Source organism: Podarcis raffonei, chromosome 7, assembly GCF_027172205.1.
Source record: "Podarcis raffonei isolate rPodRaf1 chromosome 7, rPodRaf1.pri, whole genome shotgun sequence".
Lineage (NCBI taxonomy): Eukaryota > Metazoa > Chordata > Lepidosauria > Squamata > Lacertidae > Podarcis > Podarcis raffonei.
In genome coordinates this window covers 77,891,077-77,915,454 of record NC_070608.1, presented here as the reverse complement: position 1 = coordinate 77,915,454, position 24,378 = coordinate 77,891,077, and the positions used below count along the sequence as shown (strand labels likewise).

General features: G+C 44.6%; 1 protein-coding gene across 5 annotated transcripts in view; it reads right to left on the bottom strand.

The window, feature by feature from the left end:
• Positions 1-24,378, bottom strand: part of DNAH5 (dynein axonemal heavy chain 5) — a 178,137-nt gene that overhangs the window by 99,052 nt on the left and 54,707 nt on the right. For all 5 annotated transcript variants that reach the window (XM_053397140.1, XM_053397141.1, XM_053397142.1 and 2 more), the window contains exons 24-38: positions 23,516-23,751; positions 21,462-21,680; positions 18,355-18,417; positions 16,285-16,523; positions 14,368-14,608; positions 12,288-12,487; positions 12,047-12,200; positions 11,703-11,866; positions 10,636-10,792; positions 9,650-9,862; positions 8,101-8,325; positions 7,138-7,310; positions 3,037-3,215; positions 1,922-2,109; positions 404-598 (exon numbers count right to left, since the gene is read on the bottom strand). In XM_053397140.1, the coding sequence (XP_053253115.1) occupies positions 404-598; positions 1,922-2,109; positions 3,037-3,215; positions 7,138-7,310; positions 8,101-8,325; positions 9,650-9,862; positions 10,636-10,792; positions 11,703-11,866; positions 12,047-12,200; positions 12,288-12,487; positions 14,368-14,608; positions 16,285-16,523; positions 18,355-18,417; positions 21,462-21,680; positions 23,516-23,751 (2,846 nt within the window). The remainder of the gene's footprint in view (positions 1-403; positions 599-1,921; positions 2,110-3,036; positions 3,216-7,137; positions 7,311-8,100; positions 8,326-9,649; positions 9,863-10,635; positions 10,793-11,702; positions 11,867-12,046; positions 12,201-12,287; positions 12,488-14,367; positions 14,609-16,284; positions 16,524-18,354; positions 18,418-21,461; positions 21,681-23,515; positions 23,752-24,378) is intronic.

Genomic DNA, 24,378 nt, shown 5'->3' with positions numbered 1-24,378 from the left:
ATTTATCTACTTGCACTTTGACGTGCTTTCAAACTGCTAGGTTGGCAGGAGCAGGGACTGAGCAACAGGAGCTCACCCCGTCGCGGGGATTCGAACCGCCGACCTTCTGATCAGCAAGTCCTAGGCTCTGTGGTTTAACCCACAGCGCAACCCGCATCCCTATTATTATTTTTTACCCTAATGTTAAAGAAGAAGAAGAAGAAGAAGAAGAAGAAGAAGAAGAAGAAGAAGAAGAAGAAGAAGAAAGAAGAAGAAGAAGAAGAAGAAGAGGAAGAAGAAGAAGAAGAAGAAATCAGCCAGCCAACAGCGTCATCTACATTGCGGTCACAACATATAGAAAGGCTACTGGTTCTTCATCTGTATTGGTAGAATGAAGCTTTCCATAGCGCATAACAACTCCTACCTGCTTAGATAATTGTTCCTCGCAGAGTTTGTACAGGGTAAAGAACTTCCTCGCAAGCACAATGTTATCAATGAAGCCGCAGCTAGCTAGCTTGACACGGATGATGATCTGCCGATCCGGAACCATCATTGCCACCGAACGGAAATTGATCTTCAGGTTTTCAGGCAGCTCTTGACGGCCCGCATACCCTGGGTTCTGGTTTATCAGATCATTAGTTATCAATCAGACTACTACTATGACGGCTATTCACATCATCCTCAACCTGAGAGCAAGCTCCATTGGCTGCACCATGGACTCAGTCTGTTTTAAGTGTGTTTAAGGTGCATTATACAAATGTATAATGCACATTAGGTGCATTATATTGTATTATAATGCACATTAGGTGCATTATACAAATGTGATTATACAAAGGAGACTCTTGAGAGTCCCATGGACTGCAAGAAGATCAAACCTATGCATTCTTAAGGAAATCAGCCCTGAGTGCTCACTGGAAGGACAGATCCTGAAGCTGAGACTCCAATACTTTGGCCACCCCATGAGAAGAGTAGACTCCCTGGAAAAGACCCTGATGTTGGGAAAGATGGAGGGCACAAGGAGAAGGGAATGATAGAGGACGAGATGGTTGGACAGTGTTCTCGAAGCTACCAGCATGAGTTTGACCAAACTGCAGGAGGCAGTGGAAGACAGGAGTGCCTGGCGTGCTCTGGTCCATGGGGTCATGAAGAGTGGGACACAACTAAACTAAACAACAACAACGTACAAATGTGACACTAGATGGCAACGGTGAGCTTTTGGCAAATTCAATATATTTTTCAAAACGTTGTTTTTTTAAAGCATTTTCAGCGTTTTCTATATGTGTCTAGATTCCACCTAGGTAGGAAGTTCCTTAGATGATCCCAGACATGTCTTATGTAATATCAGGTATGAGGCAGGTGGAGGTGTTTTTGGAAAATGGCCTCCCTGGCCGAGCCTAATTCAAAAAATGTCGGCCAAAGATTCCCTACTGCTGGTTCACCAAAGCACTTCCTTGACACATTTGTATCACTTGCACTGAAAAACTGAGTGAATGAGCAGTACAGTACAACTAAGGAAATACACAATACAGTTGTACCTTGCATCCCAAACGCCTTGGTATTCAAACGTTTTGGTCCCCAAATGCGGCAAACCCGGAAGTGAGAGGTCCGGTTTGCAAACATTCTTTGGAACCCAAATTTCCGACAGCGCTTCCACAGCTTCCGATTGGCTGCGCTTTGGTTTCAGAATGTTCTGGAAGTCGAACAGACATCTGGAACAGATTCCATTAGACTTCCAAGGTAAAACGGTATCTTCCTCTCACCAGCAGGTCAATGAGCCCTCATTCTTCCATGGTATATAGGCAATGGCTTCTTGGTCAGGGATGTAACTTCTGAGCAAAGTTCAACTCTGACACATATTTCATGAGCTAACCACAGAGACTGCAAATCCTGCAGTTTCTCTGAACTGACAACTATCGCTTATCAAAATCTTCAGAGTGCTTACCATTGTCAGAAAGAGTCCGAATTCGGGATTCATTTCCACACTGTCGCCATCTGTAAAAATGAAGCTCTTCTTGCGCTCCTTCTTGCATGTCAGAACAATTGCAATTTGCTGTGCGGCAACGGACAACACCGGTAAGTCAATGCGGTTAAACTCGTCAAAGCAACCCCAGGATCCAGACTGAGCAAGACCTGAAATCAAAGGAAATCAAAGCCATTTTACAAGATTTAGAGATAAAGAGCACTTTGAATGCTTTCAAGAGGGAAAAAACACATTAACTCGAAGCGAGTTCTAATGAATGCACACTCAAGAATGGAACACAACTTCATATAATATAATAATATTATATATAGTAGTAGTAATAATAAAAATAATAATAATAATAGTAATTTATTATTTATACCCCGCCCATTTGGCTGGGTTTCCCCAGCCACTCTGGGCAGCTCTCAACAGAATATTAATAATAAAAAGCAATAAAATATCAAACATTAAAAACTTTCCTAAACAGAGCTGCTTTCAGATGTCTTCTAAACATCAGGTAGTTGTTTATTTCCTTGACAACTGATGGGAGGGCATTCCACAGGGCAGGCGCCACTACCAAGAAGGCCCTCTGCCTGGTTCACTATAACCACATTTCTTGAAGTGAGGGAACCACCAAAAGGCCCTCGGCGCTGGACCTCAGTGTCCGGGCTGAATGACAGGGGTGGAGATGCTCCTTCAGGTATACTGGGCCGAGGCCATTTAGGGCTTTAAAGGTCAGCACCAACACTTTGAATTGTGCTCGGAAACGTCGTGGGAGCAGTCCTCGGCAGCCAGTATTTTATAGCCTTGTACAAGTAGGATTCTACTCATGCAAATTATCTATAACCCTACATACAAATGATTTGGTAAGAGAAGTTTTGTGAGCTGAAGAAACATCATGCAACAGGAACTGAGAAGCCATGGTGTTAGAAATTTTAAGTGCGTGGTAAATCGTACCTTTGAAAATGTCTGTTCTTTCACATCACACATTTCCACACCCAAGAGCAAATATAACATGCACGTGGTATGTCCTAACTTGAATGTGAACACTGCGTTTTATCAAAGGTCATGGTATCTATAGCAGAAATCATCCTGACCTTTAAAGATTCTTCCCAGTCCTCGAAAATCCATCTGGTCAGAGCAATTGAAGACCACAACGTATTTTCCAAGGCATCTCCCCATGTCTTTCGTCGTTTCTGTTTTGCCAGTTCCTGCAGGACCTGCTGGCGCTCCCCCCATGCTCATGCCTAAGGCTTGCGCCAACGTGATGTAACACCTGAAAGAAAAGGAGCGCAATTTGTGCTTATTGTGCCCAGTTGGAAGTCTTAAAAGCAGGGCTGGTGCTGGATTGCAAGGGGCTCTCAGCACACACACACCAACACAAACCACTGTGTTTCATAGATCTATGGACTGGGACATTGCATTTTGGCTGAATTAAAATGATGGGTGGCCACTACAGATGCAAACTGAGCTTGGCTCCCATTTAAAAGTGGCACCACTGCCTGCCCAACACTAAGATAGCCATCTGCAGGCCCAAAGGGAAGAAATGGGGCCAGCCCAAGACATTTCACCACCTGAAAGGCAAAGAGGCAGTATCACCCTAAATGCGCCCGGCTTGCTAGGTTGCACATGGTCTCTATGGAGACCCTGCCCAGCGCCGGAAAGAGTGCCCTGTCTCCGGCAGAATGGAGTCACTGGGAATACGAAGGCCGAGGCCCCCGCTCTCCCATTTCCCTGCCCACCTACCCAAGTTCCTTCTCGCTGCCTTACTCCATGCTGGCACCCTCTGTTCCCCGGGCAAAACAAAACAAACTCCTCCTCTTCCTTTGTCTTTCTTTCTCACCCACATCTAAAGTACTGATCCAGCCCAGATCCACTCACTGCCTCCTGGAGATAGAGCGCCTCTGGATGCAAAATAAGTTTAGGAATCGAGGGCTTTTTTGCCCCCTCCCGGGGATCTGTTGTATCTCTTTGCTATGGCTCTGTCCCTATAGGAAGCTCAACCCTACCAGGCTGAGCAGAAAGGATTCCGGAGCATAGCTGTCAACCGTCTCTTATTTGGGGGGAAAGTCCCATATCCCAGCACTGTGTCCCGCTGCTGTCCCTTATTGATGATGTCCCTTAAATTTCCCGGGTTTCAAAGGAAGCGGCTCCCCTCCCTCCCTCCCTGCCAGCCAGGGAGGAGGGAGGCTCCAACTGTGTTGCTTAACTGCCTTGCTCACCCAATAAGGAGTCTAAGAACAACTGGGGGGTGGAGCTTGCATGCCTTGTGCTGATCAAATTGACCGTGTTGCCGGGGGACTCGCCTTTGCTCAGCGCTTCCCAGAGGAGAGGTGACGGTGGTTTTCCTTGCTGCATCCCCTTTGCCGGGTTGCTGCGCTGTGGGAACCACCGCTTGAGGCTTCGTTTGGCTGCTGGCTGGGCTTTCTGCATTTGGCTTGGAGGGGCTCAGAAGCTGAACATACCTGTGCTTGGAAAATCCCTTATTGTGGCTTCTGATCCCTTATTTTCGAGGCTGCTGGTCCCTTATTTTCAAATCTGTAAGTTGACAGCTATGTTTTGGAGGGCAAACTCCTCCCCTCTCCTCAGTCCCAAGGCAGGAGTTGGGGACCATCTGTTCATCCAACAGCCAAGAAGTGTGATTTGTGGCAGCCCCAAAGACTTCTCCCCCAACAATCTACTGCCTTCTCAACCGACCAGCGCAACCCTTGTCCAGTTAGCTGCATGGGTACCCGGAGCGGCAGCCATGCCATGCACCTGGGGGTGTGGGGTGAGTTCACCCAATAAGGGGCGAGCTGTGCGGGGGGCGCATCCACCATACTGTTAGGATCTTTCCGTTCCACCTTAAAAGGGAGCAGGATGTTTGTGTCACAACCTGCGTATTTCCTGTCTCACAGGATGTTTCTGTTGTGTCGTTGCTTTCGTTTCTTTCTTGTTGCCTGAACATACCGATGCAGGCGGTCATGGTTTCTTTGTTCTGACCAACGCTGAATAAACTGTAAATATGCTCTCCTGCTGTGCACCTTTCGCTGTGTGAATTCTGCTGATAGAATGTGCACCAGCCTAAGAATGTGGCAATCTATTCTTGAGGCTTCGTGTCGCTAATTGCTGATATTGCCTGTCTACGGGAGGTTGATGGATTGTCCGGCAGGAGCTTGGGGGCTCAGATGGACTTTGTCTCCCTGGCAGTATCCCAACACATACATGGGGGTGGTGGGGCAAGCTCCCCGTGGTGTGCCTTTTTGTCACCCCCTCACAGAAGACACCCGGGGCGGACCGCCCACACCGTCCCCCCTTCCTACACCCCTGCCTGCCAGTGAAGAAGTGAGTCAGGGAAGACTGACATCAGGAACAAGTGGTGATGGGGAACAAAGATCGACATTGAGATCTGCTGCCCCTGTGGACCTTACCACCTGAGGCAGCTGCCTCACCTCATAGATAGGCCGGCCCTAAGAGGGACAGAATAGTCAGGCCAGGCTGCTGAAAGGCCCACCTGAGCCACTGGGGTCCTCAAGCAATGTTTGATTTGACTGGCTGTGGTTGCCAGGCCTCAGTTACATGCAACTCAGTTACACGCAAAGAAAAGCTAGAATACTGAGGAATTACAAGGTATAATACCTAAGAAATCCAAAAGCTAATATGCAGACAGGGAGGGGAGTTAGACTGTGCCTTCTCTTACTGGGTTTATTTTTAACAACTATTCTACTGCAAATAGCAGTGACTACAGAAAACACATATACTATTGATGTTCTACTAACCTGCTGATGTCTGGATTTTTACTTTATATTTTACTATTAGCTATCTTGGGTGAGAAGACCAAAGGCACATTCAATAAATTTAAAGATAAAATAAATGTGTCAGCAACAAAAATGAGAGGAACAAATACAAGATGGGTGACACCTGGCTTGAGAGCAGTACATGTGAAAAGGATCTAGGAGTCTTGGTTGACCACAAACTTGACATGAGCCAACAGTGTGACGCGGCAGCTAAGAAAGCCAATACAATTCTGGGCTGCATCAATAGGAGTATAGCATCTAGATCAACGGAAGTAATAGTGCCACTGTATTCTGCTCTGGTCAGACCTCACCTGGAGTACTGTGTCCAGTTCTGGGCACCACAGTTCAGGAAGGACACTGACAAACTGGAACGTGTCCAGAGGAGGGCAACCAAAATGGTCAAAGGCCTGGAAATGATGCCTTATGAGGAACGGCTAAGGGAGCTGGGCATGTTTAGCCTGGAGAAGAGGAGGTTAAGGGGTGATATGATAGCCATGTTCAAATTTATAAAAGGATGTCACATAGAGGAGGGAGAAAGGTTGTTTTCTGCTGCTCCAGAGAAGCGGACATGGAGCAATGGATCCAAGCTACAAGAAAGAAGATTCCACCTAAACATTAGGAAGAACTTCCTGACAGTAAGAGCTGTTCAACAGTGGAATTTGCTGCCAAGGAGTGTGGTGGAGTCTCCTTCTTTGGAGGTCTTTAAGCAGAGGCTTGACAACCATATGTCAGGAGTGCTCTGATGGTGTTTCCTGCTTGGCAGGGGGTTGGACTCGATGGCCCTTGTGGTCTCTTCCAACTCTATGATTCTATGATTCTATGATTCTATGATTCTAACAAGCATTTCATTTTTTAATTACTGTAGTCAAGCACTAAGAAAACACATAGTGATTAGCAAACACACCCAAATCTCTTCTGGGTTTAATCCAGAATAGCCAGACTAATTCCCACGATACCCACTGGGCTTCAGAAACACGACCCAGAGTCTGTAGTGGTTTGGGTCATTAGTCCCTGTTGTATTGTGCATTATGGGAAACTCTAGATGGTCTAAGTTTTCATCTGAAATGGATCCCGCAATTGGACACTTGGAATCTGGAATCCAAACCCCTGTCTCTTCCCTAGAAATATGCTAAAGACAACCACCATATATTGGCATTCCAGAGTGAAATAATGGCTCTTTATCTTTCATTGAAGGTGAATATGAATGTACCGGTACTTCTTTTTTTAATATATAAAAATGTCATGAATTATAAGGAAAAATCTCTTCTCTGTCTTGATTTCAAAACCTTGCACAAACCCTCGCAGTTAATGCTCCACTAAAGTAAGACGGAATGAGACTCCGAAATAATATGCTGGAGAATGACATTGGCATACAGAGCATCTAATCCTTCAAGCAGGAGGAAGGACAGAAGTATCTCTCACCTGTCTGTGAGAGGGGTGATGACAAGCCTGTCTGTGCAGCCCAGAAATTCATTCTGATACGTGAAGGCCACATCCGTGATGTTAATCATCATCTTGTCCGCATCTTCATTGAAATAAAATCTGCATTGCTTCAGCCACTCAAAGTCTGTGGGGTTCTTGATATGCATACGGCACTAGGAACAAGAGACCATGTTGCCATAGGCTTTATAAACAGAGTTTCTGAGAAGGAATCTGGCAGAACTAGCAACTGACTCGAGTGTGTGTAAGGGAGAAGGAAACCAGTTGAATGCCAACTGTGGAAAAAGCCTTGGAATGATAATGTCTCGCTGAGAGCAAGGTTGCATGGGCAGTGGCATCAGAGCACAACAAGAGGCAGATCTGATAATAAGGTAAAGGTAAAGGTACCGCTGACCGTTAGGTCCAGTTGCGGACGACTCTGGGGTTGCGCACTCATCTCGCTCTATGGGCCGAGGGAGCCGGCGTTTGTCCACAGACAGCTTCTGGGTCATGTGGCCAGCATGACTAAGCCGCTTCTGGCGAACCAGAGCAGTGCACGAAAACGCCGCTTACCTTCCCACTGGAGTGGTACCTATTTATCTACTTGCACTTTGACGTGCTTTTGAACTGCTAGGTTGGCAGGAGCAGGGACCAAGCAACGGGAGCTCACCCCGTCGCGGGGATTCAAACCGCCGACCTTCTGATCAGCAAGCCCTAGGCTCTGTGGTTTAAACCACAGCGCCACCTGCGTCTCTGATAATACAAGACCGCAAAGCCTTACATATGAACCATAAGCTAAAGCAGTGATGAAAACACGTTCACAACTGGTCTGCTAGGACAGCACCAAAAACATATTTTTGCCCTAGTGGATTATATTTACTGAATGGATTTAATGTACATTCCCTATTGAGCATACTTCTACTCCCCCCCCCCCAGTTACTTTCAATGCATAAAAAGTAATTTTACCAGGTCGTCAAATATATCCCGTTGATGCACATGAATTGTGATCAGTGTCTCATATTTGATGCGTTCTATTTGGCTCAGGTCCTTTGTCGTCATATCTATCAGAGTATTCAAGAGGTCCAAGAAAAACTGGTTCGTTTTGGGCATTATTTTCTTGTCGTACTTTGCGTTGGTCAAAGCTTCTTCAGCGTCTCTGGTCCAGATCATTTGAATTCCCAACAAGCCAACCTTAGGGGAAATTTTTTTTTCCAGAAAAGTTATGTAGAGTTCAAGTCAGGTTCTTCAAAAAGCCATTTCTGCTGATCGACAGAGCCGGCCCACACATGAGGCAGGGTGAGGCAGCTGCCTCAGGCAGTGGAAATGGAACAGGCAGGACTCCTGCAATTGTCCTACCCTTATCACCACCACCGCAGAAGCAACCCAGGTAAGGGAGACTTTAGCAGCGGTACAGCATTCTGCCGCCTAGCTTTGCCACCAGGCAGAAAGGGGGCTTCAGAAAGCACTTCTTCTTGTGGAGAAGTGCGTTCTGAAACTCTTCCTTGGCAGGCTTGGTGAGGGCTTCTCCTTGAGGACTTCACACAGACTCCACCACTACAAAAGCTTCTGAAAAGGCAGGAGTGCGAGGGGCAGCAAAGGAGCAAGTTACCGCCTCAGGAAGAACACCCGCCATCAACTTGCAAGGAGGTGGCCGAACCTGTGATCCCTATTCTGCCTCTATGTTTGGAAAAAATAAGGTAAACGGTCAAAAAAGCAACTCTCAAAGCAAAAGGTCACACTAGGAGGTAAAGGCCACTCCTCTGTGATAGGAAGAGGGCCAGTCATGGAAACCAATGGACAACTTACAGCTCTTACAGCTGTTCCAGTTCCTTGTTTTTATATTTTGGCAAGTCAATCATCACCTTTCCCAGCTGGGATCTGATGGTTTTACAGAAATCCACTCCAATGATCAAAATAGGTCTTTGGCTTGAACTCTGAGGCTGGCTAATGAGAGGGTTTTCTAGGAATAATTCTGTGTGTGAGAGAGAGATACACACACATACTGCATATGGAGTTGTTATGAATAATTCTCCAATCTCCTGACCTTGAAAGGGATTGATTTATGAATGAAGAATGAGCGGAGAACTGTTTACTGACAGAGAAACCCTGAAAAGTTTGTTTACCAAAGTCTGAAGTCCATTTGGCAGAGAATCTGTGCTGTTTCACATGAGTTTTATTATAACTTATCTATTTCTATTATTAAATGTATATCCCTCCCTACCTCGCAAAGGAACTCAGGGCAGAAAACAACAAGCAACAAAAGAATGACAAAAGTACAAAAGCTTAAGTTTTTAGAGCTACCAGAGTAAACATCCTAAATGACCACTAGAGTGGGTGTTTGAGAAGTAAATATCTGAGAGACTTTCCGGCAAATCTAGGACTTCTTGTGCCAGAGACAGCTTCTATTCACATACACAGCAATATACTTGGCTCTTCATATCAAGCGTAATCCTTGGAAAAATTGGAACCATCATCCCATAACTGTTTTTTGTTGGGGGGGGGATTAGAAACTTGCCTGGGCGGGGTAGGAAGAAAGAAAGTCAATTAGCTGGAAGTCCGCTTCCTGGATACTTGCAGCTGCCTGCCGAATCACGAGATGCAAAGAGCCCTGGGACTCCTTTAAGAGGGAATTGAGCCACACCTCCACATTACCTTCTGCCATGACGGGCTTTTCCAGCTCAATTGTCTCACCTTCCCGAGAGGAGATTGAAAGGATCCGATCATAAACCTGAAAATTATATGTCTTGTGTGACAAAGTTGCGCTGAACCAGGGATAGCCAATGTACGCTTCCTGGTGTTGTTAGAAGAAGAAAGAAGAAGAAGAAGAAGAAGAAGAAGAAGAAGAAGAAGAAGAAGAAGAAGAAGAAAAGGAACAACAACAACACAGTTGTACCTTGGATCTCAAACGCCTTGGCTTCTGAAGAAATCGGCTCCTGAATGATCGAAACCCAGAAGTGAGTGTTCTGTTTTTCTAATGATTTACAGAAGCCGAACATCCGGCGCAGCTTCTGATTGGCTGCAGGAGCTTCCTGCAGCCAATCGGAAGCCGCACTTTGGTTTTGGAAGTTGAATGGACTTCTAGAACGGATTCCGTTTGACTTCCAAGGTACAACTGTAATACTAACAACAATAATTTATAATATATATTTCGTGGAGATTGGGGTGGCATGTAACAGTATCCATTCCAGCTTTATGGGAAGGGAAGAGGAGTAGAAGGGATGGGTCCTTTATTCAAAAGGAAATAAAAATCAGTCAGCGCTGTTTTCTGCTCTGCATGGCCTGAAAAGCCAATCCCCTTTTTCTACCCTAAGCTCAACACAGGTGTGAGAACACAGGTGAGACCTGATCAGCCAGGTAAGTGCTTTCATTAGGTTCCAAGATGGCTTCCTGTGTTTCGGGTCCTCTGATGTTAGGGCAGGGTGTATAAGGGACTGACAGGTGCCCAGGAATTCAGATAACCACTGCTTCCTTTCTAAGAATTACGTTACCAGTTATGCAAACCTTTTCATGAAATTTCACAGACTTAATGTTATCAAAGACGTTGAGCAAGTGGGCCTGTATTGTGTGAGAATCTGAAGCCTGGCCCAGGATTTCCAGCAGGGCAGGGTCTGACACAAAGAAGAAACGTGGAAATGAAAGCCGCTTTTTCTCCAGGTACCTGAATTTGAACAAAAACAGAATGAGCGTGGGGGTGAGTGGTGCAACACAGCTTTTGCCTGCCAAACTTCATCATAGCCTCTCAGAGATCCAAATCTTCTCCTTACCCATTATAGACTTCCCTGTTAATGGCAGACAGTGAGTCTCACCTTGCTCCTAGGGACTTAAAATGCTTTCATCTTGCTGCCTGGTATTACAGACCATTTGCTACATGAACTAATGAAGGCTGCTGATCCCCAAGACATGCTTAATTTAAATGATGAAGAGATAGCAAGAGAAAGCCAGAGCCACTCCGCAGGAAGATGAAGAGGCAGGCAAGGAGGGATGTGGAGGCTGAGACAGCACAGCGAAGGAAAGCCCTTCCCTGTCAGACAGAAACACAGGTGGGATTCAGTTGCATAGTGGCAAATTCAGGTTGTACACTTAAAGTGGATTTGGCACTCTTATGCAACAACCCTGCTTCACAAAAACAAAACAGCAAGCATTTTGCTGTAAGAAAAGTGATGAAGAAATGAAGTGGAAAGTGTGAGGTAACAGCTGCTTGATACAACATTGCAAGTCCCCCGCAAACATGCGAGAATTAAAGCTCAGATAATCGGTCTGTGTTATATAATCTCCTTGCAAACTTTGTTTGAACAGCTCAATAAACAGATCATCCGGAAGCAACTGCTTTCTTGCTTCACAGAGATTGCTGTGAATTAAGTTTTTTCTCTGAACTGCGACATAATTGCCTCAGTTTCTAATTCTGACCATGATAATATCAACAGTTGCAGGCCTGATCTTTTTCAGCCACTGAAGGGAACAGCAAGCAGTGGCAAATCCTAGTGGAATGCAAGCAATAAGCAGGTTTCAATTTCCTCCGTCGTAACTGATTGCCCAGAGATGAAGGATTTCTCTATAAGCAGCCTCACCCCGTAAGAGACTTTTGACAAATTTCCAGCTGATCCAACAAATGAGGCAGGAGCTGTCCCATGGTTTCATCTCCAACACAGCACTGGACCACATTGGGTATTTCGTGGGCTCGCGTCATAATCTTCACCCACGATTTGTCAATGTTGGAGAAACGCTTTGCTTCCTGTTTTAAGGAACAAACAAGGGAGGCATAGTTTTCAACAGTTTAGCTTCTCATGCTATTCTCTTGCAGCCACACTAAGTACATGTTCAGGGGTGTGTTATGATGCAAGGGATCATTTTAAATACTCAAATTGCCCTGAACACACCTGCCGCTTCCATAAGACAAAATAAAGGCACTTACCTTTGGAAGCTGTTTGGCAATGTCTCCGCCTACAAAGACAGCTTCTAAATAGATCCACAAATTCTGCACTGTCATCCAATTCTCAATGATATCAGTAGTGTTAGAGAGGTACTGTACCCACTTTTGTATTTGAGCTTTGAATGGTGTGTTGTACCTGAAATAAATGCATGCGTTTAGACAGATTATTAAAAATGATCACATGAATAACTTATCAGAAGAGAAAAGGAGTCTTCCATATTACCTGTTGCTCATTAGGGAACCCAAAATCATCAAGCTGTCCTCCATGCTTGCAATGGTTTCGGAAGTGCTGTCTCCCCTCAAGAGCAGCTCCCCGCGAGTTTTAAAGTTGGCAAAAGTAAATGTTTTGTTGTCCCACTCTGCAATCACTTGCTTCAGCTTCTGTTCAATGTCTCTCTCCTTTACTGCACTGATGCAGATATCCTATCAAATCAATCAAAAAAAATTTGCACAGAATTTAACAGCTTGTCATAGCATCACCCAATACGCAGGACTTAGAGGGGCTGCACACATCACTTCAGAGAAGACCCCCAAGACCTGGCTGTGTGGCTGTTTCAGCTCTTGATGTGGCCAGCAAATAGGTACATGCAGTGCTTTTTTTCTGGGGAACGCAGGGAGACGCATACCCCTAAACATTTTGTGAATCTCAGTTTGGCCTCATTGAGGGGCAGTATTTCAATATGAGTTGGAAAATGAGAGTACCCCTAAACATTTTTTTAGGGGGGAAAAGCACTGCGTACATGATTAGTGCTCAGCAGCAGCAGCAGTTCCCATTTAAACAATGAGCTGATACCCTGGCTGAATGACCAAGTATTGTACTACACTGGAAGTTGGTGGCTTAACTCTGCATGAATTGGCAGTATGCAGTTAATCTTGGCTTAGCCCAGACTCTTAGCATTCTTTTTCTTAAAAAGTAGGTCAATCCAATGTCTATAAAGAAAGTTAGAAAGCAAACTGTGGAGGCAACATTCAAAGATTTATTATGCAGATATGGAGGTGCTATAAGCAATCAGGAGGAAGGAATGGAAGACATTCCCTGCATCTTCCCTCCTAAATAGACTCACTCTCTTCCAACAGGACTTCTTCCAACAGTAAGAAGTACAGGTAGAGGAACGAAGCAAACAATGTGTCTTTAATAGCTGTGTGACAGGCAGCAATCAAACAGGGTAAGCCTTCTTTAGTATGGAAATGCAACCAGTTCTCACTATCAGACATCTTACTGTATCCTTGATTTAATTTCAGACCCTACGTGTCAGTACAGCAGCTTGTAACATTCCGAATACTGAGGGAAACGCCAAGAATAAACCTTTTACAAACTAAACAAGTTCTTCTGGATGAACTTGGGTGGAACTAGTTTGTTTCGTAAAAGTAAAAACTTTAACTGGAACTAGTTCCTTAGTGGACAGGGTTAGACTCTTTATTTATTTATTTTATTTAATAAAATGTATATACTGCTTGATTGTAAAACACAAGCAAACATCAAACTGTTTTACAAAAAGAACTAAAACGGGGCTTTTTCCCTCAGCCAGAACTCAGGTGGGTGCCATTGCTAAGAGAATGAGGGAGGTGTTCGTGATGAGCCCCGCCACCTCTTTTTCTAGAAAAATATCACTGACTTGAACCACTTCCTTTTTAACATGAAGTTTCTTAACACTGGGTACGGGTAGGAATTCTTTCTGCCCTTTCTTCCCTCTCATGGTCCAAACCATGTATGAGCATGTGATTAAGACAAGTGCAGGTATCATTCTAAATATAACAAGATAGTTTTCCTGTCCTACCTTCCGTTCTTCTGATACAGAAGCCTTTGCTGACAGAGATGCTAATGTTTCCTTTGTGACTGGATGCAAAGGAAGATTAAATAAAAAGGTAAAGAGACCCCTGACCATTAGTTCCAGTCATGGACGACTCTGGGGTTGCGGTGCTCATCTCACTTTATTGGCCAAGGGAGCCGGCGTACAGCTTTCCGGGTCATGTGGCCAGCATGACTAAGCCGCTTCTGGTGAACCAGAGCAGCGCACGGAAACCCCATTTACCTTCCCGCTGGAGCGGTACCTATTTATCTACTTTGACGTGCTTTTGAACTGCTAGGTTGGCAGGAGTAGGGACCGAGCAACGGGAGCTCACCCCGTCGTAGGGATTTGAACTGCCAACCTTCTAATCGGCAAGCCTTAGGCTCAGTGGTTTAACCCACAGCGCCACCCGCGTCCCATGAAGATTAAATAGGTGGATCCTAAATTTAAATACTGGAGACATCATATCACTTACTAATGGGCCCATCTCAGTACTGCCAGCATTATTCATACCTCAATTTCCTCTTTATATTTCAACAAAGGTGCTTCCATGATGTTTCTCAGTTTGAACGACTCATTTTCTACATCGAAACTGTGATCAGTGAGATCGGTGATGCGCTTCCAGTGACGCGCCATCATGGCTTTATTGGACATCAGATCAAGCAAAGGGCAACATTCATTGAAGTCGTCAATTGTTTTCTTAAGGTCCAGAAATGCTTGCCACTCCTTCAAAGCTCGAGGCAGCTTGCGGCACCTAGAAGCACACACAAGAACCACCACCCAATATTTTAACCTGATTTCAAATATTTCCACAGTGCAATTCAAACGTTATGGTCTACAACTCCCATCATCCCTAGCTAGGAGAACCAGGGAACAGGGATGATGGGAGTTGTAGTCCAAAAACAGTTGGAGACCCCAGTTTGAGAAACACTGACTCAGATGTAAACCCCACTGGGTTCAAATTCTTCCTAGCCTGCAATCCCATATACATTTACCTGGAAATAAATCCCTCTGAATTCAATGGGACTTTTCCTACAAAAACAGCACTGGCAAAGAGGTTTCTGGCAACAGGCATTTTTTTAGCATCCCCCCCCCCCCGAAAACAGTAAATCCATATTAAATGGGAGGCGAGATGCAGGTTGGCATTTTGATGACAACAATGTGGTGGGGACATCTCAAGAAACATGTCTCATTTCTCATTTTGATCCTCCTTAAATATCTACTCATAATTTTCTTCAGATTTGATTCCTTTTCACTCAGGCAGTTAAGAATTCATAGCTTGTTTTCCCATAATATTTTTGCAGGCAATCTTCAGGCTTATGGCTTTTTATAAAACATTCTTTTAATTTAAATACAGAAGACAATTAATTGATTAAAGAATACCACTAGTCCCCCTCCCCCTCCACCCCTTCCTCTTTATTTCACTGAAACTCATTGCATACACAGTTCAGTATTCCATAATTTATAAATTAAGTCTTCACATTTTGAGCCATGTACAGTACATGAAGCACTAATAGATCATTACTGTATTAGCAGCTGTCATTAGTGGCTATTCCAAGATTTCTATGGCACAACCTCAAGCAAATTCCACTACAGTGGTACCTCGGGTTACATACGCTTCAGGTTACATACACTTCAGGTTACATACGCTTCAGGTTACACACTCCGCTAACCCAGAAATAGTGCTTCAGGTTAAGAACTTTGCTTCAGGATAAGAACAGAAATCGTGCTCCGCTGGCGCAGTGGCTGTGGGAGGCCCCATTAGCTAAAGTGGTGCTTCAGGTTAAGAACAGTTTCAGGTTAAGAACGGACCTCCGGAATGAATTAAGTACTTAACCCGAGGTACCACGGTATATATCCTTGGTTCTGAGGATATTGTGTCTGCGTAAGGAGCACTGATACCACAGGACCCACCTTAAAGCACCCTTTATCAATAGCAGGGAAAGGGAAGGGGAACTCCAGCTCCCATTAGCCCCAGTCACATTCCCAGTGGTCAGAGATTATGGGAGTCATAATCTCTGGAAGGCTCCAGCATCCACGCCCTCCTCCACCAATAAGAAAATCCAGTTTATGGTTCTCTTAAGAAGAGGTAGCACAATCAATTTTCCTATTTGTACTAAAGGCACATCTGCTTCTCACATTAAGAAACAGTCACAACACCTTTATAATTATCAGAAGTGTTGAACACTTAACTGGAGAGCAACACCTCGAAAGATGAAAATGAAATTGGTGCCAGATTCTGCCTGGCAAGTCAGGGACTAAAGAAGATTAAGTAAAAAAAAAACCATCAGCTGAGGCTCAATGTTTGTTCCATTGCTGTTTCGGAGATTTGCTGTAAGCAGCTAAATATTAGCACCAAATTTGAAGGAGTAAATAACATGGCCCATGTTTAATGCTAAATGCAGATTGAACGTCCTGGTGTTTTCTCACCTGTTCTGAAACTCAAGGAGTTCATTATTGATCTTCTCAATGTTCACTTCTGACCAGAGGATATCATAATAGCCATTTACTGTTTCAATGATATTGTTGTACAGGCTATAAAGCTTCTGCAACAAGTTCAGCTGCTTCTTTATTTCCAGAAGCTGAGGGTACTGCGTCACAGGCAAACCAAAAAGCTCTTCGCCCCCAGTGTAGGTGATGTATTTCCGATAAAGGTTGTCAAATCGGTTCTGGAGTTTAAAATCACATTTGCTCATATGGTGCTTGAAATTGCGAGAAATAAAACGAACACAGCTCAAAGAGGCCACTTATCTAAAATAGGAATAGTTAGCAGCTAAGGGAAGCAAGAGGTGTAAAATGGAATGGAGAAAGGACTCTGCAGCAGAGCTAAATTTTGCATGTGGAAGATCTCACGTTCAACCCTGGGCAACCTCAGTTACAACTGGAAAAGATCCTGAAAGTCTCTGCCAATCGTTGTAAACTTCTGACCTAGGAGAAGGTGGGTTCTTCTGAATTTGTCACAGGTTTAGTCTTTCTTCCTTGCACTAAAAATTCCTCTAAGTTCCCAAGAACATGCTAGTTTTAAGACACACTGAAAATCAAGCCAATTTAGTTCAGGGCTGGTCACCACTGGGGGAGGAAGTGGGGTGCGGTGGGTGCGGCCCGCCCTGTGTGTCATCCCGGGGGGGCGACATTGCCGCGCCACACCCCTCCCCCCCGGGACGCTCGCCATGGATGGTACTTGCCACAGGTGCCAGAGCAACTAGCTCATGGGTAGGCAAACTAAGGCCCGGGGGCCGGATCCAACCAAATCACCTTCTAAATCTGGCCCGTGGACAGTCCAGGAATCAGCGTGTTTCTACATGAGTAGAATGTGTCCTGGCTATCTGAAACGATGGAATACTTTCATATTGCCAAACTAACAGGGAGGATAAGAGCAGATGTGGTACAAAAAGTGAATAAGAAGTGGGCTATCTTTAAGGAATACATCAAAACTATGTGGAAAAAGTAGAACTTTTGACAGATATTGTGTGAATCCAGAAAATGATTAGAGTGAAAGGAGAGTGAAGTTAAGATAGAAGAGATTAAAGAAATAAGAAATATGTTTAAGCCAATTGGAAAAATAAAGTAGCGTAACAAGAACGGCTGGAAGTCAAGTCACTTTGTGGGTGTCTGTGTGGGGTAGGTGTGGAGGTATGTTGATATGTATAGAATAGGCAGGAGCGAATGAAGACGTTGTGACACCCGGGGCGGGGCGTCACTACGTAGGCCGCATGTGCGGCGTCGCAACATACGATGCATGCGGCATACGTAGCAACACCCCACATGCGCTGTACATAGCGGTTTGCCGGCGGTGCCACTCCAGTGCCGTACGGACAGTGCTGGGATCCTCTGCTCGTGGCTGCAGCCTCAAACGGAGGATCCTCCACATGCGGCTGCGGCGGTGCGATGGCTGCTCACACCGCCACGGGGTGCCTTCTTGTCACCCCCCATACCCAGACATGGCACCCGGGTTGCACCGCCCCACCCCCGTTCGACGTCACTGAGTATAGGTAGGTATTATATAGAGTGCTGTAGGTATGTGGGTGGCGCTGTGGGTTAAACCACAGATCCTAGGACCACAGAAGGTCGTGGTTCGAATCCCCACGACGGGGTGAGTTCCCGTTGCTCGGTCCCTGCTCCTGCCAACCTAGCAGTTTGAAAGCACACCAGTTACAAGTAGATAAATAGGTACCGCTCTGACGGGAAGGTAAACGGCGTTTCCGTGCGCTGCTCTGGTTCGCCAGAAGCGGCTTAGTCATGCTGGCCACATGACCCGGAAGCTGTACGCCGGCTCCCTCGGCCAATAAAGCGAGATGAGCACCGCAACCCCAGAGTCAGCCACGACTGGACCTAATGGTCAGGGGTCCCTTTACCTTTACCTAGGTATGCTTTATGTTGTGAAAATAAGGTATTGTGTTGTGTATATGAACTGTGTAAATGTAAATGTATGTGATCTATATGTTAATAAAATATTTTAATAATAATAAAAAAGTTAGGGGCTAAAAGGTCAAAGAATACCTGGAACATGATGAGTCTGTCACTAGCTTCCTGAGGTTCAATACCAGTCACCATGGGACCATTCTGGAAGAGAGAATTGACATATCCTATAAATAAAAGTCCCATACATTTGTATACCTTTCAGAAAAAATAAATATCAGTCTCTGTTTTAAGAACCTCTCCATTCTGCCACCCCATTCTGTCTACATCATAATTTTTTTAAAAAAAAAAAGTTTAGTAAATTTCAGATAATCTGTATAACTGTTGAAAGATTATTAGCTTTATTTCCCTTGTCACATGTAGACAGCTGCTTCAAAAGCTCCCAGATTTGATAGTGGAGTGGAAAAATAAAGATTTCCCTCAGTAAAAGTACTTATCTCTTTTCCCCACCCCAGGACACCCTCGCATTCCCCAAGGACGTCAGTCCCATAGATTAAGCTCTGGGCACATGGATCAAACTTGAAACCTGTACAGAATGGAGCTACAGGGTACTACAATAACAGTGAGTTACAGAGTGATGTTGGGAAAGATTGAGGGCACAAGGAGAAGGGGACGACAGAGGACGAGATGGCTGGATAGTTTGACCAAACTGCGGGAGGCAGTGGAAGACAGGAGTGCCTGGTGTGCTCTGGTCCATGGGGTCACGAAGAGTCGGACACGACTAAACGACTAAACGACAACAACAGTTACAGAAAGCTGGTTCGCACATACAATGGTGCCTTATATGAGGGAATGCTTCCCTATAAATTGAACACTCCAACCAGTATGTTCGACGCCACTTCTAACACAAAGCTTTGCAACAGAGTTGGTTCACATATTTAGCTACAAGTCACCAGTTGCACAGTAACCAGGTGTACAATACAGTGGTACCTCTGTTTTCGAACAGCTTAGTTTCTGAACAACTCGGAACTCGAACGCTGCAAACCCGGAAGTAGGTGTTCCGGTTTTCGAACTTTGCCTCAGAAGCCGAATGTGCTCCTGAGCTTTTTACTGTTGTGCAGCTAATTTGAGTCCCCCCCCCCATGGTAATTAAGGCTTTTTTCTGCCCGTTTTTACCCTTGTGCAGCTAATTTAAGTCCCCTCCCCCCATCGTAATTAAAGCCTTCCATTTCTGATTGCAGTGTTCTGAGGTGATATTTGGTGCTTTTGTTTCTGCTAAAAAAATTGTGTTTTTGTTTCTGTGGCTTTTTCATTTTTGTGACTGTGGCCTGCATTTCGTTTTATGGGACTCTTGACTTGTGACTTCGTTTTTGTAACTTGTTTTTGTGACTGGAACCCAGTTCAGCTACTGACTGATTGGTTGTGTGACTGTGGAAATGGATAAAAGCCCCCCATCCAAACAATGACTATCATCAGTACAGATAAGGGGGGGTTAATTTTTATCATCTACAATACTGTCTTATTTATTTAATATTACAGAACATTGATTATTGCTTTCATTTTATGGATCAGTGATCTTTGTTAGATAGTAAAACTAATGTTAAATAGCTGTTTTAGGGGTTGTTTTTAAAAGTCTGGAGTGGATTAATCCATTTTGCATTACTTTCTATGGGAAAGTGCACCTTGGTTTTGGAATGCTTTGGTTTTGGAATGGACTTCCAGTTTGAGAACCAAGGTACCACTATATAGTATATGCATGCATATATGAACCAACCCTTATCTAAAATCAGGAGTGGGGAGTCTTTAGTCCTCCTGATATTGCTTGACTGCAAGTCCCATCATCTTTGACCACTGACCTTGCTGGCAGGAGCTAATGGAAATTTGAATCAAACAACATCAGAATGGCCACAGGTTTCGCACCTCTATCTTAGAACCATCTGACAATGTTAACCCTTCCCAAAGGCTTAAGAAAGGACACAATCTTATTGCATGACTTTGGAATACCTTCTCTATTAGAAGACTTCCAGAGCCTGACCTGGAGATAAAAACATTTATATAGTTGTAGTTTTGTTTGTCGGCTGACGTTGGCCTTTTAAGACAATGCTGTTTATGTATGTGTCAGGGAACTGCCATCGGAGAAACAGGAGGTGAAAGGGCTCACAGAGGCTGAGAGAGACTTATCCGCTGAGGAGGGGACCAGCAGGGGGAGAGGAAGAGCTCCAAGGGAAAGTGAGTCGGAGGGAGGGCTCAGAGACACTTCCAGTGAAAATAGCGGGGAGGTTTCAGGACCTCCCATAGGGACACCCACTCCTCGCCGGAAACTGTCACGCCGAGAGTCCAGAAGACGCGTTTCCGTTAAGGAACTTTTATGCTGGAAGAAGTTCCGTAAACGCCCACTGTCCGATTCTACGAGCGACTGATGGAGCCATGCTTAAGGAGCTCCGTCACAGACAGAGGTTTGTGGACTTAGCCAAACTCTGAGGGACTAGGACTTTATGCACAAGCAGCTCATCATCCCATCACAGTATGGGACTGTTTAAATGTGTGTGAGTGCTTTGTTTTGTTCTGAACTGGTTTTCCATAGGGATGAAAAGGCAGGTTATACACTTTAAACACACACTATCAATTAGAGCAGACTGCTTCATTGCAACCCATTAAAAAGAAGGCATCCACAGACCAAAAGAACCTAGCCAACCTTTTGCCTGAAGTCTAGCTATTTTCAGTCCACAATCCAACCCCCTTAATGGAATTTGGGTTATCATCACCCATACTTGTTCTGTATAAAAAACAACAACAGCCTGAGATTATTCTTCAAGACAGATCATAGAATTGTGGAGCTGGAAGGGACCCCAAGAGGATGTAGTCAACTAAAATATACCGTATTTTTCACTCTATAAGACGCACCAGACCATAAGATGCACCTAGTTTTTGGAGGAGGAAAACAAGAAAAAAAATATTCTGAATCTCAGAAGCCAGAACAAGAGGGATCACTGCGCAGCGAAAGCAGCGATCCCTCTTGCTGTTCTGGCTTCTGGGATAGCTGTGCAGCCTGCATTCACTCCATAAGACGCACACACATTTCCCCTTACTTTTTAGGAGGGAAAAAGTGAGTCTTATAGAGCAAAAAATACGGTACTTTCAGTGTTTAACGCTTGACGCCTTTTCAGGCAGCTTCCCAAAAAATCTATACCTTACAAATAACAAAATGATATCCCACCCCACCCCCCCAGTTTACTATGATCCTTCACCTTCTCATAATCCAAGTAGTACTGATCGCAGTCTTCCACAAATATCTCCACTGTGCTTATGAGCTCCCCTCTGAATTTGGGTTGCAAGGCTACTAATTCATTCTGCACTTCGTTTCCTCGAACCAGTACTTTCTCCCAGGTATAACGCAACGTATCCACCTTTTCCATCTCTTCCTTTGCCACCAAGAGCTCATACTTGTTTAACATTGCATAGGACTCCTGCAGGGACAAAAGGCTGTTATCTATGACCATCAAAAAATAATCATCTGCATATAAGTATGTACATAATGAAACATTCTTTGGGGAACTAAGGATCAAAAATGTAGCAGGTGGTCCTGCTAAAGATGCAAAGGAGCTAGGCTGGTGGAACAGGTAACTTAAAATTGACGGTGACATGGAATTTTAATTAGCTGTGCTTCTAGTTCGTCAACATGGCACCAGAGATGCAATGGAAATCTAATAATTTCAGTTCTGAGAGTGAATCGTATTTACAGCTACAGATATGTGCCCCAGAGGTACCAGGTTGCCCCCAGGATTGAGGGGGCCCGGAGCTCAGTGCGTGCACCTGATGTCACATGAGCCATACATAATGAAACCACCTCTCCCTCTATCAAGAACAATTTTCTGTTTATGATGAATGATGGGAATGTGTAAAAATAAGAAGATATCCATGCCAAATGAATAGAGATATATAAATTGGCTTAGTAAGGCTTAATATTGGTGTTGGTGCTGACCTTTAAAGCCCTAAATGGCCTCGGTCCAGTATATCTGAAGGAGCATCTCCACCCCCATTGTTCTACCTGGACACTGAAGTCCAGCGCCGAGGGCCTTCTGGTGGTTCCCTCACTGCAAGAAGCCAAGTTACAGGGAACCAGGCAGAGGGCCTTCTCGGTAGTGGCGTCTGCCCTGTGGAACGCCCTCCCACCAGATGTCAAAGAGAACAACTACCTGACTTTTAGAAGACATCTGAAGGCAGCCCTGTTTAGGGAAGCTTTTAATGTTTGATGCATTACTGTATTTTAATATTTTGTTGGAAGCTGCCCAGGGTGGCTGGGGAAGCCCAGCCAGATGGGCGGGGTATAAATAAATAAATTATTATTATATAATATCTCCATTTGCAAGCAAAATAACCAGATAGTCTTCCATTAATGATAATTTCTCATTTCACTCAAATTGGGAAACAAGGATCAATGGTTTCAGAACAAGGCAGAATAGTGTTCTAAACCCACTAACCATAGTTACCCAGTCTGGGTGATATGAGAAACTATAGTTAATGGTAGAGTTCTTGGCTTGTTTGCTTCGTCATGCAAAGGGAGGAGCAAATGGAGTACGTACGCAGCCAAAGGCTTCTTCATATATGATTGTCTGAACACTAATGCTAGGAGGATCTGAAAGGATCTGCAAGAAATCAGAAAAACCTGCCTTGCAAAAATTGCATATCCTCTCTTTTTTCTAGAGAAATGCACAAAGAATTCAATGTCGCTTTTCAACATCCACCAAAGCAAGGAACATTTTGCACAACCTGACATGTCACTAAACAGTTAAATAGTGACCAAGGAAAAATCATTAACATCTCATGTGAAACACTGTTGACCAAAACGATTTCAAGCCATCCTTTCGATGGATCCTGCACTACTGTGTTAGTTGAAGCAATAATGAGCCCCATCATAAACATACAATAGCAGATTAAGCCGTGGAGAAATATATAAAATACCTAATTTGTTTGTAAAATGGAGGGGAGGTATAAAGGAGTCCATAACTTTGCATCAACGTCAGGTATGGGGAGGAAAATTGGTTTGATCAGCATTTAAATTTAATTTGTTTTTTTATGTGACATTTTATTGTTTCGATGTTCTTAGCTGCCTTGAAATTCCACTAGGAGAGAAAGGCAGGATATTAAATTGCATTGGGGGGGAAATCTAAAATAAACAAAAGAGCACAGCAGACTGTGATAGGACCCTGAGTTGCGGGCCAAGATGGGGCAGCAGGGGACAGACACAATTCAGCACCAAAGATCACATCAGGAAACGGGTACAGGCTCCCTTTCCAACTACCTCAATTGGTCCCACTTGGAAGTCTATGGGGATCTGTTGTTCTCGGATCTCTTTTAAGGCAGCCATTGCTATCCTTATGTCATCCAAGTCTTTAATCGGACGGTTCAGTTTCTTGCTGATTTCCTCCACAAAGGTAAATATGTTTTCCATCTCTGTCCTGTATTTCTTGTTACAGTGACGTCCAAATGCAACCATCCAAGCCTTGGTTTCTGTTGTTAGGGCCAATTTCAGATCCGCTGAGGGAACAAAAAATCATTCAGTGACAGCCAGCTAAGGAAGTAGTGACACACCCCTTCCTGAATCCACCCCTCCTCCTTTTTCCATTCCATGAATTTGGCGAGAAGGGACCAAAAACAAAACAACTTTTATAATGCATTGTAATATACAGTCATGGGACGCAGGTGGCGCTGTGGGTTAAACCACAGAGCCTAGGACTTGCCGATTAGAAGGTCGCGGTTTGTATCCCTGCAACGGGGTGATCTCCCGTTGCTCAGTCCCTGCTCCTGCCAAACTAGCAGTTCGAAAGCACATCAAAGTGCAAGTAGACAAATAGGTACTGCTGCGGTGGGAAGGTAAACAGCGTTTCCGTGCGCTGCTCTGGTTCGCTAGAAGCAGCTTAGTCATGCTGGCCACATGACCCGGAAGCTGTACACCGGCTCCCTCGGCCAATAAAGCGAGATGAGCGCCGCAACCCCAGAGTCATTCACAACTGGACCTAATGGGCAGGGGTCCCTTTACCTTTAGCTAATATACAGTCATACCTTGGTTTTGGAAGAGTTTAACTCCCAAACATGTTGGCTCCTGAACGCCGCAAACCCAGAAGTGACTGTTCCGGTTTGCAAATTATTTTTGGAAGCTGAACA